At 30.6% G+C, this 14790-nt stretch overlaps 1 protein-coding gene across 1 annotated transcript in view; it reads left to right on the top strand.

Annotated features, from left to right (window-relative positions):
• Nucleotides 1-293: 293 nt before the first annotated feature.
• The window catches only part of LOC100175356 (microtubule-actin cross-linking factor 1), a 24433-nt gene continuing 9936 nt past the window's right edge, over nt 294-14790 (top strand). The window contains exons 1-26 of the mRNA XM_018812507.2: nt 294-533; nt 831-992; nt 1405-1575; nt 2210-2373; nt 2899-3055; nt 3496-3843; nt 4161-4262; nt 4655-4873; nt 5230-5430; nt 5689-5811; nt 6437-6544; nt 6702-6917; nt 7517-7598; nt 8017-8150; nt 8416-8535; nt 8968-9079; nt 9524-9753; nt 10078-10206; nt 10619-10822; nt 11277-11444; nt 11938-12105; nt 12408-12602; nt 13156-13284; nt 13664-13789; nt 14238-14399; nt 14630-14763. Of these exons, the coding sequence (XP_018668052.1) occupies nt 1405-1575; nt 2210-2373; nt 2899-3055; nt 3496-3843; nt 4161-4262; nt 4655-4873; nt 5230-5430; nt 5689-5811; nt 6437-6544; nt 6702-6917; nt 7517-7598; nt 8017-8150; nt 8416-8535; nt 8968-9079; nt 9524-9753; nt 10078-10206; nt 10619-10822; nt 11277-11444; nt 11938-12105; nt 12408-12602; nt 13156-13284; nt 13664-13789; nt 14238-14399; nt 14630-14763 (3902 nt within the window). The 5' untranslated portion in view covers nt 294-533; nt 831-992. The remainder of the gene's footprint in view (nt 534-830; nt 993-1404; nt 1576-2209; nt 2374-2898; nt 3056-3495; nt 3844-4160; nt 4263-4654; nt 4874-5229; nt 5431-5688; nt 5812-6436; nt 6545-6701; nt 6918-7516; nt 7599-8016; nt 8151-8415; nt 8536-8967; nt 9080-9523; nt 9754-10077; nt 10207-10618; nt 10823-11276; nt 11445-11937; nt 12106-12407; nt 12603-13155; nt 13285-13663; nt 13790-14237; nt 14400-14629; nt 14764-14790) is intronic.

Genomic DNA, 14790 nt, shown 5'->3' with positions numbered 1-14790 from the left:
TTTGTATTTTTTAGTAAAAGTTTTATTTTGTGGTGATTTTTTTTCTCTAAGTAAAAAGTATAAGTGAGAAAAATTTGGTGAAGATTTTTCAACAATGTTTTCCTTCTTCTAAGTAAGAAATCTTAGCAAAAAAATATTAATGCTTTTTCCAAACCTTTAGTGAAAAAAATTGAAGTAGAATTTTTTTAAATCTTGTTTTTTTTCAGTAAAAAATTAAAGTGAAAAAAAATTTATGACGATTTTTTAACATTTTTCTCCTGCGAATAAAATTCAAAGTAAATAAAAATTGGTGACATTTTTTTAATCCTGTTTCTTCCCAGATCTCGAATCTCTCCAGAAGATCCTCAAGATTAGTGAATCAGTTGAAGAGGAGGAAATCCAACATCATTGATGTCCAAAAGAGACTCGCTCAGTTTGGTGAAAATCGCGATGAAGCATCGAAAAATCTCGATTCTGTGATCGAGGAAGTTGAAAAGTTTGATAAAGAAGCTGCAAATATTGAGGAAGTTCAAGAATTACAAGGAAAATATAAGGTAAGAGGTTTGTTGAATAGTTTAAGTAAAATGTTTAAAAAAAAATTTAAAAATATTTTACTCTTGAAATTTTTTTTAAACATTGAATAAAAGCGTTGAAATTTTGTTTTCAGTATTTTTTTTTGAACTTTATTCACTTTCATAGAACGTGTGTCTTTTTATCGCAGATACATTTGTTAAAATTAGAAAAGTTTTGTTTAAATTTTTATTTAAAATGACAATTTTTTATGTTTTTTTAATCATTGACTTTTTTAATTTTTTACTTAAAAAATATTTTTTAACTATTTTTTTACATAGACCTGGAGTCAATCAAAAGTTGACCCCCTTCGCTTGCAAATCGCTCATGCACGAGATATCGGGCACGTATTGGTGTTTGGTGCCGATCCTTCAGTACAAACTTTCCACATCAAACATGATATCAATCAACTGGATGCTAAATGGAACAAACTTAGTGACTTGGTAATTTTTTTCATTTAAGTTTCCATGAAAAATTGTTTCTGTGTTGGTGTAACTAAATCACTTTGGATAAAAATATTTTATTGAATAAAAAATTATGAATTACTTTAAAGTAATAATAAGCCTATTTTAAGTGATTTATATTGCTCAATAATTACCAGCGCTTTTAAACCTAGTTTTTTAGATACTTAAAAATTAACCTTTTTAAAAGTTTCTAGTTTCGACCTAATTTAGTAGTATTGATATACAAAATCCATGAATTTAATATATAAAAGCAATAAAATAAAAAAAATTGATGAAATTTATTATACAAAAAGAATCTATAATTTTTTTTAAAATCTATAAAATAAAATAGTTCTAAAAAATTTATTATAAAAAAGATTGTGGGAAAAAATCTGTTTAATATTTTTTATAGATGACGGAGTACGAAGTGTGGTTGCAACGCTCGCTGATCGACAGCGGACATTTTAACGACGTTTACGACTCTCTCCTCGCCTGGTTGGACGAGGCGGAAACCCTGGCAGCCAATCAGAAGCCAGCGTCATGGGAATACAAAGTAGTGGCTGCCCAATTAGAAGAACATAAGGTATTTATATATAGTTGTGCAGGACAAGTGTTTGCTATTAATATACTACAAGTGGGATGAGCTGTACAACAGCTGTGTTTGATTGAAAATGCTGTTTTAATTGATTTAAAATTTTTAGGGTTGATTTAATTTTTTTAAGAGTGATTTTAATGAGGTCTATTTTTTTTATTATGTTCTGTTTTTATTTTTTAAAAGATATTTATTCTTCCTAAAATGATTTATCAAAATATCAGTTTAAAAACTTTTCCAAATCTTTTTTTCTTTTGCGATGTAATTTAAATTGAAACAAAGCACAATCACCAACAAAATGTAAACATTGTAACTCGTAAGTTTAAACGAGGTGTAGACCACTGAGTTGGAGCAATTGCTTGCCCAAGGACACATATACCCACAATGATAGCAGCTAAAACCTCCCACCTATAAGCTGTGTTATAGCATCACATATGCAGAAGGGTGGGGCAAGACCACCTTTAGCACATAAAATCTAAATGTGTCTGAGAATCCTGGGGATACAGTTTTATAATTCTTTAAATGCTTCTTGTTTACTTCAAAATGGGACGAGAAAATGGAGAGAGAAGGTGTCTCATTTTCCCCACCCTACTATTATGCTAAAAAATCGCTTCTACATAAACAGGTATTTGAGAAAATGATCAACAGCCAGCATGAGATGATGTCATACTTTCTGAGGGAAGGTACCAAGTCACATGACATCATGGACAAAAGTTACGACGAAAAGGTGAAAAAGATGACCGACATGCGCAGGAGGTGGCTGGATTTATGCGAGAATCACAAGAAAAGGTAAATTTGATTAAAAAAATGTTTAAAAATTTTTTGGCTTTAAATTTCTAAAAAATTTCCGATTGAAGTGCATAAAATTGCATTTTCTTTTTCGACCATTTTAAACTACCTAAATGAAAATAAAGAAAAACTGATAATCTACATATATACTTGCATTGAATTTTTATATTTTATAGATCTTTTAAATATCTTGTGATGTTTCATATATATATATAGTAGGGTGGGGGAAGATGGGACACCTTTAGCACATAATATCTAAATATCCTGATCGTGTTTTAAACAATTACTAACGGTCAATAGGAGTCATGGGCATATAGTTTTATAATTTCCTGAATGTTCTTTGTTTACTACTAAACGAGGCGAGAAAACAGAAGTAAAAGGTGTCCCATCTTTCCCCACCCCACTATATATTGATTTTTTATTTGGAAATCCCAGGCTGATAATTGTTAAAAAGAAAATTTTAAATTAAAATTTTTTTTTTAGAAATTTATTTTTTTTAAATCTTCCTAACTCTTTCCACTCCAGGGATGTTGAATTAAGGAGAGTAACATCTGAAGCGGAGGACTTCCATCTTCAATCCTCATCTTTCCTCACATGGATGGAGGGAGTAAAGAAAACAGTTGATGTGGATGTCACGGGATCACATCTCGAGCACATCGAGAATCAAATCCGGCAACAAAAGGTAAAAATAAAAAAAATTTTTTTTTCAACTTTCCGAATCTTTTTTCAAAATAAAAAAATCAATTTCTTAATTTTTTTTTGTTTTTGAAAAAAAATTATTTTTATTTTTATGTATTTAGCAATGAATATGTTACAGTGTGTGGTCATAAACCATAAATAAGTTAGCCCATATTAGGTTTTAACTAAAGTATTCAATTTATAAACAATGTTATTTCTAAAAATTAAAGAATATGGTTGTTTTTTAAGTAGTAGTTCATCCAGTAATAAAGTAGTTAGCCATAAAATAAAAATGTTTTTTTTTTACTTCAGAGTATTTCATAAATCAGCCCTTTTTACCAAGTTTTAGATAACTTTATTACTGAAAAATATACTGGAAAAAAATATACCTTTTTAATACTTTAATTCTAAAATATATATATAATAATTTTTTTTCTGCTTTAGGCCTTGATGACGGACATCCTCCAACATGAACCTCATCTTCTTCAAATTCGATCTACTCCTCTTCGTGAATCCATGATCCCGCATCCTCCTCTTTCATCCTCCCTTAAAAACTTCATCGAGAAGATGCAATACGACTACGATGAAGTCCGGAGGATGAATGAGGGTCGTCTCCGAATCCTGGAAGAGCAGAGACAACTCTGCAGAGCCTTTGATGAAAATCTTTTAAATCTTCTCGCTTTTCTGGCTGAGACAGACCTCAAGTTGAAGAAGTGGGAAAATAAAGCTGGAAACCTCTCGCTCATTGATGCGCGACCTGATTATATTACCTCCGTGTTACAAGCTTGTCAGGTAGGACAAGTTTTTTTTAAATGTATATATTTAAAAATATTTTAATTTATAAAAATAAATATTTTCAATTTTAAAACAATTAATTGGTGTTTTAAACACCTAATAAATTTAGTGATTTTAGTTCATAAATTTTTTTTTTCTGTTTAAAGGTGAATTTTTACAAAATTATTAAATAGTTTAAAGAACTTATGGTCATTTATGAATACAGCTATCAACCAGTACAAAGCTAGCGTCCAAGTTTTATTTTCTATTTTTTCTATTGTGTTATCACAAAAATTAACAAAAGGAAATAAAAAATGGAATATTATTTTTTTCAGCTTGTAAAAGAAGAACTAACAAGCAAACATCAAACTGTGGAAGATTCAGTTAAAGAGGGACGAGTGTTGCTCAGTAAATGCCCTGGAGATGATAATGAGTTGGTACGTCTGGTGTTGTAGAGTTATGGGTTCAAGGCTCATCGCTGCTACCATTGTGGGTGTATGTGTCTTTGGGCAAGACACTTAACGGCAATTGCTCTAACCCAGTGGTCACTTATGGGTTGTCTAAATTGTCAGCCATACTATGAAACAGAACACCTGTGTTATCACGACTGTCATTTTCAGCCACGCGAAAAAAAAAAACAAGTTACATTCATTCATTCATCCATAGTTGCACTTCTTAATGAAAATTTGTTGTAGCCAGTTTTTATTTGCTTAAATTCCCGAAAATCATTAAAAATTAAATTAAAAGTCATCCGTGTTATAACGACCGTCATTTTTTGACCATGCGAAAATAAAGTTAAATTTACTTAATACACCACTTTTCTTTACAGGCACATAAGAAATTGGACAGCTTGAACATGGAATACAACCTGCTTTTACAACGTAGCTCTGTCAAAGTAGATGCGCTCCAAACAGCCCTTGTGACATCACAGAGGGTCAAAGACACGCATGAACGAATAGGAGATTGGTTGTCAGACTCGAATTTGAAAATTAAAGAAATTCGTGTTTCCAAAAAAGTTGATTTGTATTTAATGAAAGAAGCAGTTGAGGTAAATTTTGTGTTTAATTTAAAAAAGTGAATAAAGTTGACTTGTTTTAATAACTTTATGCAATTTTTTAAACATAAAATGATTTTGAAGATAAAAGTTCTAAAAATAAGTTGAAACAAATATTTTGTTTTAAGCGCCAACAAATTTGCACATTTTTTTAGGTATGAGACAGTTAAAAACATAAAAAATAATGTTAAACAAAGTATAAAAACATTAAAAAGTTCTAAAACATATTGTTAAAATAGAGAAAATGTTTTTTAGAATCTCTTTAAGTCTAAAAAATCTGTAAAAAGTACTCAAACAATACTATAAAACATAAAAAAACGAATTTTGAAATCTTTTATTTTAAATTGCAGAGCATAAAACCAGCAGAGCATGAAAATGACGTTGAAACCATAAAGCGTGACTCAACAGAATTATCGAATATTTCCCATTGGTGGGGTGATAAGTTACTACAAGAGCATTTTAACCAGGATAATATACAATACAACACTGTTAAGGATTGTGTGGCGTTATTTGAAAAACAAGTGAAGGCTATTGAAGAAAAACTCAACTCTGTAAGTAACTCTGCTCTATTGTTGCAATTTTTCTAATATATATATATATATATTATTTTTAAAAATTGTCAGACGATTGTAAAAAAAACGAACAAACTTTTTTCCTTTTTTTGAGCAGTTTTTTGTCAGTTGTAATTAAAAAATTGAATATTTTTTTTTCTTTATTTGGACAGTTTTTTTTTAGACAACTGTAATAAATACTAACAAAAACAGTTTTAAAATCCTTGTTTTATTTTATTTATATATTTTTTTCTTCAGTTTTCCAACCACGTTGAAATTTACAATGCAACTTTATTGGAGCTTGATCAACAAGTTAATTCATTCAAGAAACTTGAATCCATGGAACGAGGTTACTTAAATGGAAAGCAAGCACAGAAAGAGGTTTGTTTTGTGTGTACCTTGTGCACGCTGTCGAGTGTGAGTAGTTTTTGCTGCTGCACCTCATGCTCGCTGTCGAGTTAGAATTTAGATTGTGTATTTAAACACCTCATGCTCACTGTCAAGTTATAAAATGTGTGTCTTCTTATACACCAGACACACATAGTGTATTTATACACCTCATGCTAACTGTCACGTTATAACATGGGTGTCTTCTATACACCAGACACACATGGTGTATTTAAACACCTCATGCTCGCTGTCAAGTTATAACATGGGTATCTTCTTGTACACCAGACATACATAGTGTATTTATACACCTCATGCTAACTGTCACGTTATAACATGGGTGTCTTCTATACACCAGACACACATGGCGTATTTGTACACCTCATGCTAACTGTCAAGTTATAACATGGGTGTCTTATACACCAGACATACATAGTGTATTTATACACCTCATGTTAACTGTCAAGTTATAACACGGGTGTCTTATACACCAGACACACATAACGTATTTCAAACACCTTATGCCCACTGTAGAACAATAAAAAAAATTCTATTGTCATCTTGTGTGTCTTCTTGATGTACCTCATGCCAACTTAATTTAAAAATATTTTGTTTCCAGGAAATCAACACATTAGTAACGAAGGTCAAAGTTCAATCTGAATCTCTGGTCGATGAAGCGGAAAGCCTAATGTCCGAGCTAGTGGACCGTGACGCACTTATTGTTAAAGTAGCAATACAATGTTGTTATAAAAGATAATGTGTTTTTTATTTAAAAAAAATATCTTTTAATCAATACCTAAAATTTTTCAACATATTTTTGTTTTCAATTTTTTTAACTTAATTTTAATTGTTTTTCTCAATTTTCCTTTTAATTTTTTTTCCAGCAATTGCTTACGGCTTACCTAAGCGAGCAAGACCGTGTGTTGGAGTCAAAAAATTCATGCATGGATGCACTCGGGGGTCTCGTCTCACTTGCTATTCGCTGGTACGAGTCATGTGACCACATATCACCATGGTTACGGGAGATGGAGACGAAAGTGGAGGAATTTATTGCTTCTGGGAAGAACAACGACATCCAGTTGTTACAAGATCAATCAAGAGTAAGACGCATTCAGAGATTTTTATGAATAGTTGTTTTCTTTCTGGGTGTTGGGGTAATGGACCAAATTTGCCCCAATTCACAGGTCCTTGACAAGGACCTCACCCATACAGAAAAAAAGGATAGTTATTTTACTCTAAGACAGCGATTCCAAACTGGGTTCCGTACAGCAGTATAAAAAGGTCCGTACTGATTGTGATCCAAAACCAACCCAAACTTTGATGATTTAGTTGCAGCAAAACAAGTGCACTCATCCCAGTAAACAGCTTACTGTATTCGATAGTTTTGCTCATTCCTTTTATTAGTGTGGTTTTTGCGTATTATCACGACTTTAGGAAATGCGCGTCAAAGCTTATTACTGTTTTTAAATACTAAAAAATATGTAAAATAAAAACGGTATATTTTGAACTGGTAAAAAATGTGAAATAGTAACGTTGTAACTTAAATGCTTGCTAAATCATAGTAAATTCCATGAAATTTTGTAGTTTGCGAGTGTAAACGAATAAACTAGAGGAGAAGTTTTTGGATAGCTATTTTTCTGTAACCTGTACACCAGTTAGAATGGTTTATATTTGATTAACTATAATAATTTTTTTCCAGGTACTTGAACAAGACCTCACAGAGCATAAACCTCTTATTACAAGACTCACAAAGATTGATGTTGAACTGCATAACCTTATTGGTGAGTGTGTACCCACTCTATGTGTATTTAACCAGCCTATCTTTTAAACATGATTTCTTTAACTGTATTTACTGTATGCTCTGTGTATACTAAAATCTTTAATAATTTAAAAAAAATGAAATTTGTTGTGTAAAAACTGTTAAATTTTGGTCTTTTTCAAAAGTTTTTGTGCCTAAATAAAATTAAATAGTATAATTACAAATGTGCTATGGCTCTTAACATTTTCAAACAAAGTAGTAAGGGCACTTAAAGATAATTGCTCCAACCCAGTGGTCACCAATGGGTTGTCTAAAAATACACACACTTTGTACACCAAAATACCTGAGATATGGGCAGGAATTGGCCCATTACCCTTTTTGCTTTCAGCCTATGTATACATTTTGTATTTGTTATAAATTTAAATCCATATATTATACAGACACAGATGAGGAAGAGTTGTTGTCAAGTATATCAAACACAACCGAGCAATTAACATCGAGATATAACGAACTATGTGCGAAAGTTAGTGGGAAAACCAATAAGTTGAATGATACAAGTCAACAACTAAATAGCGTAAGTCTTTTTTATAGGTTTTTGATACTTTTTTTTGGTAATGCATATGTTTTTAGATATATTGTTTTTATTTCATGTTTAATTTTTTTAAATTGAAATAATTTTTTTATGTTGTTAACATTTTATTTAAAATTATTGTGAAGAATTTTTATTCCTCTAGAAAAAAATCTCTAAAAATTGTTCTTTTTTACAAATTTTAAATAAAATGATATATAAATATATAAAAAAAAAATGGAAAAACACAGTTTTGTGATTTTTTTTTTAGTTTTTCAACAACTGTGAGAAACTGCTTGAACAAGTTAGTTTGCTAAAAGACCAACTTCTTAACTTGGAACCCATTCCTATGGAAGCTGAGTTTGTGAAGGAAAGAATTGCAAGAATTAAGGTCGGGATTGTATTAACAGTTATTAACATATTTACCAATTTTGGGAGGTATTGTTTTTTGGATAAGTTTATTCAAAAATATTTTTAATGAGATATTTTTTTGTTTGTTTTTTTTTATTTTGGCTAACTTTCTATTTTTTTGTATTAATTCTGTAAATAAATTAATTTAATAAATTAATTTTTATAGGATTTTTTTATTTCTTTGTTTATTTATTATATTTTGGATAACTTTTTGGATGATCATTGATTGTGGTACCGTTATATCACATTTGAGCATCTCTACCTATATACAAATTTTGATTTTTTTTGGGTATGTCTATTTAATTGGACACAAAACCTTTTTTTGAATTTTTAAATAAATATATAAAAAAGTTTTTATTTCTTTGTTTGTTTATTTTATTTTTTTTAACTTTTTGGTGATCTTCATCTTTAGAAATACGAGGTGGAAGCAGGCAAACACTCCTCCACATGCGATGTTATGACAGATCAAGGAGAAGAACTTAAGGATGACCTTTCTTCCCTCGGATGTGACAAACTTAAAGAAGGTTCAGATTATTTTTCATACTAAAAAAATGATTATTTTTGACTGTTTTGGTAGCAAAAAATATATTATTGTAAGACAAACTTTTTTTTGCTAATTTTTTAGGACAGCAAATTTAACCTTTTTTTATATGACTGACATATTTTTAAACATTTTTTGACAAGTTTAAAGAAGGTTGATACCATTTTATAACAGAATTTTATGAACTGGTTTTTTTCTTGGCAGTAGTTTTTTTTCAAAATAAAATGAAACATTAGTGTTTTTTGTTATTTTTAACGAAAGATTAAACATTATTTTTGATATTTTGCTGTAGGACTTTGCATCTCGCTTGTATAAAATTTTCTTTTTATTTTTGTAATATTTAATTTTAATGACAATTAGTTACAGTTCTGTGCAATTTTATTTCCAATTTTTTGGTTATTTTTATAAATTTCCCTTTTTCTGGCAGTGGTTGACGTCAAAATGAAACAGCTACGAGATTTATGCTCCGAGCTTTCAAACTTCAATGAAAACCAACTCCACCAGTTAAATGGGGCGTTCCAATGCCTACTACAGTTCCGAGAAAACTCTGATCTCCTCATGACGAAGATGTCCTCGCTCCTAGAAAGTGTGGATGCGACTGTCCTCTTCCCGATCACTGATCTTCAGAGCTTAACTGACGAATGTAAATTTTTCGAGGTAAAAAAATTAATTTTGTTTTTTTTGGTTTATTGTTATTTGGTGGAAAATCATCAAGTTTTTATAAGTTTTTTTTTTAATTTTAAGTTCATAAATGTCAGCTTTGCCAAACCATATAAGTATAAACTATCCATGATAAAATTAACTATCCTAATAAACAGTATGTAACCAAAAAAGTCTGAAAATTAAAAAAAGTATAAAAATTTTTACCACCAACATAAAAGTTAAAAAATTCTTTTCCAAATCTCCTTTTTAATTAAAAAAATTATGTAAAATTTGATAAAATTTAAGTAAAAATTAGTTAAAATGTACCATATCCACTAGAAACTTGGTGAGGAAGTAACACACACTGGTGAGGAGGTATCCATTGTTGAACAAATATCCAAACAATGCATTGCATTTGCTACACCAATGGGTCATGAGGTTTCTTATATTAGAAGAAGGATGGAAGAGGTAATTTGCTTGTAAACCTGTTTCTATTTTAGTTTTAAGCAATTTTAAAAATGAAGTAAACTTTTATTATTAAAAAAAGGGATTTTTAATATATTCTAAATTGTTTAAGGACTTAATTAATTAGTAAGATTAAAAAGAAAAATTAATTAGTAAGATTAAAAAAAAAATATTTTTTAATTTTCCCTCCATATTATTTTAAATTTTAAGTTTCTTATTTTAAACTTTAAGCTTTTATAGCAAACATAAACTACCGTGAATTTTATAAAAAAAAATTCACTTCAGGTTGACTCAATGTACGCAAAACTGAGGTCGCTCCTATAAATTTTCAATTATACAGGTTTTTTCTAAACATTTTTGTTGTAGTTTGTTGATTTTCACTAAAAAATTGTACTAAAAAATGTTTTTACACCAGGTTGACTCAATGTATGCAAAACTGAAGTCGCTCTTCGAGAAGAATCGATCCAACCTCCAGGAGCAGCTGGAGGCTGCAATCAAGTTCCAGGATGCTGTGAAGAGGACCAGGAAGAGTTTGGAGGAGCAATCGAAGAAATTGGAGTCTCTTCCTATTGTTGCAACTGATCTCGATGAAATTAAGAAACAAATTGAAAATCTGAAGGTAGGGTCTGGCAACACTGTTAATTTTTATCTGGCAACACTGTTAATTTTTATTTGGAAACAATGTTAAATTTTATTTGGCAACACTATTAACTTCAGTCTGGCAACACTGTTAATTTTAGTTTGGCAACACTGTTAATATTGGTGTCGCAACACTGTTAAATTGGATAAGGCAACCTGTTTTAGTTTGGCAACATTGTAAAATTTGATCTGGTAACACTGTTAAATTTTATTGGCAACACTATTAAATTTGCTTTTGCAACACTGTTTAAGTCGTGAAAAAAATTATAAAAATGACCTGGCATCACTTGCAATAATGAAACATACAACATTCTAAAACACCAGGAATAATTCGTCCAAAAATCCTAAAATCAGTTCGAAAACACTGAAAAAATCTTTGTATAAATCTCCGTTTTACATAAATTGCAACTTTACAAACAACAACATATTTCCAGGTTATCAGACAGGATTGCGTCCCTTTGCAAGTTGAAGCACAAAACTTATCAAACCAAATCGACCAGTTATCCCCAAACCAAAGCAATGGTGAACCATCTACCATAGATGATGTTGGTAAACTACAAACTGCATCAAAAAATGTGGAGGATAAAATAACACAGAGACAGGTAAAAAAAGGGTTAATGTATTTTTATGCTTATTTTGTTTTTTTTGGAAATTTTATGCAAAATCCTAAAATGTGCGTTTAAATCAATGTTTTTTTACACCCTTGGTCAAGTTTTTAAACTGTTTTTTTTTTTGTAATAGTTTAAGCATTTTAGATATGCTAATAAAATGTTGTGTAAAACAATAAAGTTGTGTAAAGCTGCTACATTTATGAGCGTGTATGTCCTTGGGCAAGACACTTGACAACAATTGCTCTAACCCAGTGGTCACTAATGGGTTGTTTTAATTTTCAGCTATACATAGAAATAAAAAATAAATAATCACCCACAAAGTTACATACTTGGTAACTCGTAAGCTGGCACAAGGTGTATGGAACAGAACACCCGTATTATAACGACTGTCATTGCCTTACCAGGCGAGGATAAATAAGTTACATTCATTCAAATACTAAAATTGGTCTATAAATTTTTTTATTTACAAAACTTACACTTACAGAGTGATTTGGACAATGCATTGTTAGCATTAGGCCAGCTACAACACGCAATAGAAGAGATGGTTAACTGGATGAAGCATGTTTCACAAGACATGGATAAACACGATCAAGTAGTTGACAAATGTCCTATTAACCCAAGAGCTGTTGAAACTGAAATGTCTAAGCATAGGGTAAATTTTTACTGTTTTTGTCACATTTTATTACCTTTTTAAAAATTTATTGCATAATATTCATTTTCATTTTTGTATTAAGTCTATTGTAAAAGAAATTTTCAAAAAACTAATGAAACACCTGTTACTCTTGAAAACACCTTAAAAAAAATTGAGTCCAGCTTACATAAATAAAAGCTTTTAGATTAAAATCTTAATTTTTACAAATACACATTTTTAGATCCTAAGTTTTTCTAAGCGAAAAAAATTGGATCCTGTGTTTTCTAAACATAACTTTTTTATCCTTAATTTTTCATCTTTAGATCATGTATGAGACCATACAGTCCCAGAAAAGCACTTTGGATGGAATAACTATGACTGCTCTGAATCTGAGTGCCCAGCAAACTGATGAGTCAGCAGATTTAAACAAAGCAATTGAAAACATGAGTCAGCAATGGGATAGCCTCAACGAACAAGCCGATACTTTGATGCAAAAACTGAAGGAAAAATTAAATGAAGTTAGTTTCTGTTACTTCTACTACCAGGCATAGTGTAAAAAATCTTTTAACGGCTCATCTGGTGTGAAAAATGTAGTGTATTCCAACATTTCGTCTGCCATACGACAGGACTTCTTCTAAAGTTTTGCCGTATGGCAAACGAAATTCCGAAACACACTTGTTTTTATATCAGATGAGCCGTTGAAAGATTATTTTTAAAAAGTTTGAATAATATTTTACAGTGAAAATTAATATCAGTGCAAAATAGCAGCAAAACAACGGTAGTTAAAACATGCTAACAAGATTTGTTTAAAGGCTTTGTTTTGTTTAAAAATTCCTTTCACTTAAGTTTCATTTATATATATATATCTTTGTTTTTAGTACCTTTACACCCCCCCCCCTTACAGTCTAATACCTTTACACCCACCCCTACAGTCCACTAATAGTTTTACACCCACCCCCACAATCCACTAATACCTTTACAGTCTAACCCTTTACACCCACCCCTACAGTCCACTAATAACTTTACACCCACCCCTACAGTCCACTAATAACTTTACACCCACCCCTACAGTCTTACCTATGTGAAGAAGAGCTTAGTAACATTGAATACTGGGTTGATGAGAAAGAAGCGGAGATGAGCAGCTCCCTCTTCTTTGGAGGACTCCCTGAGACTTCCCAAGCGATGTTGGATGAACATCTGGTAAGAAGATTAACTTCTTAAATTTACCGAAAATCTTTTTATTTTTTTATAAGCATTTTTTTTTTTTAGAACAGTTTTATGGGGCTTGAAGTGTTAACAAAAAAAATTGTCAAAAACGGCAAAAAAAATTTTAAATTTTGTAACATAAGCAGTTCAGAACTGTACAGAATACGATAATAACTATACAATATTTAAAAAAAAGATTATTAAAATAAAGCAGTTTTACAGAGTGTTTTTGTAAATGGTTTAATAACTGTATGTAAAGTGTTTAGAAACTGCTTTTTTTGTCACAAACCTCAATCAATCTTTTAAATTTTGAAAAATAGAAGGTTAAAACTGTATAATATTACCAAGATATCTGAATTACATTGCTGCACAGGCATTCATGAAAGAATTAGAGTTAAAGCAAGCAACATTAGATAACTTGGTTGAGGCGTACCATGTTAACGATAGAGGTTTGAAACGCAAGCTCGACGCCCTGCAGAAGGACGCGGAAATCAGAAAAGTAAGTCTATGTTTTTTTTTCCGAAATATGGTAGGGTGGGGGGTATGGGACACTTTTTCGTTCTATTTTCTTGCCCATTTGGTCGTCAACAAAGAACATTCAAAGAATTATAAAACTGTATCCTTAAAACTCCCATAGACCGTTGTTAATTGTTTAAACACGATCAGGATATTTGGATATTATGTGCCTAAGATGTCTTGTCTTTCCCCATCCTACTATACAATTAATTTTAAGAAATAGTTTTACATTGGAAGTGTTAATAATATAATTTTTTTTTGAGGTTTTGGGCCTTGTAACTGCTCTAACCTGGTGTTACCATTAAGTTATCTAAATTAAGCTTCAAACCCGGTATCTTACAGTTACAATAAACTTACCTTTACCACCAAGCTAAAATAGAGCAATTCGTTTTAAAAAAGTCAGTTTCTAAAAATGTCAAAAATCACAACAGACAAAATTAGAAGAAATGCGAAACGAAGCAAATACATTCCATGAGAATCTACAGAACTTTATGGGTTGGCTCGGTCAAGCAGAACAGTGTTTAGCCAACCGTAACGAAGTCCCGCTGAGTGTTTTGAAAGCAGAAGCGATCCAACAACTCTCACAGCACAAGGTGATAATTTATTTTCTTAACTCATTTTAAAAATTGATTTTTAAAAGCCAAATTACAGTTTTATTGCTCATAATATTCTTTTACTCTTTTTTCTATGTTTTTCGGACATTTTTTTAAAGTTTATTACATTTTTTTATTTTTTGATGTGTCAATTTTTTCAAGTTTTTAATTTTTTAAAAAAACTTTTAAACTTGTCTTAATTTTTTATTTTTTGTAAAATTATTTTCCAGGAGTTTGAAGAAGAGGTTCAAGGAAAGAGAGAAGAATTCCTCGAGCTCGATAAGCTTGGATCTCATCTAAAATATTTCTCACAAAAACAAGACGGAATTCTCATCAAAAACCTCTTGCTTTCTGTCCATGCAAAGTGAGGAAATTTTAAAACATTTTTATT

The sequence above is a fragment of the Ciona intestinalis genome, chromosome 7 (genome assembly GCF_000224145.3).
Source record: "Ciona intestinalis chromosome 7, KH, whole genome shotgun sequence".
Taxonomy (NCBI): domain Eukaryota; kingdom Metazoa; phylum Chordata; class Ascidiacea; order Phlebobranchia; family Cionidae; genus Ciona; species Ciona intestinalis.
Note: the sequence above shows the minus strand (reverse complement) of the source record. Positions and strands in the feature narration are given on the sequence as shown.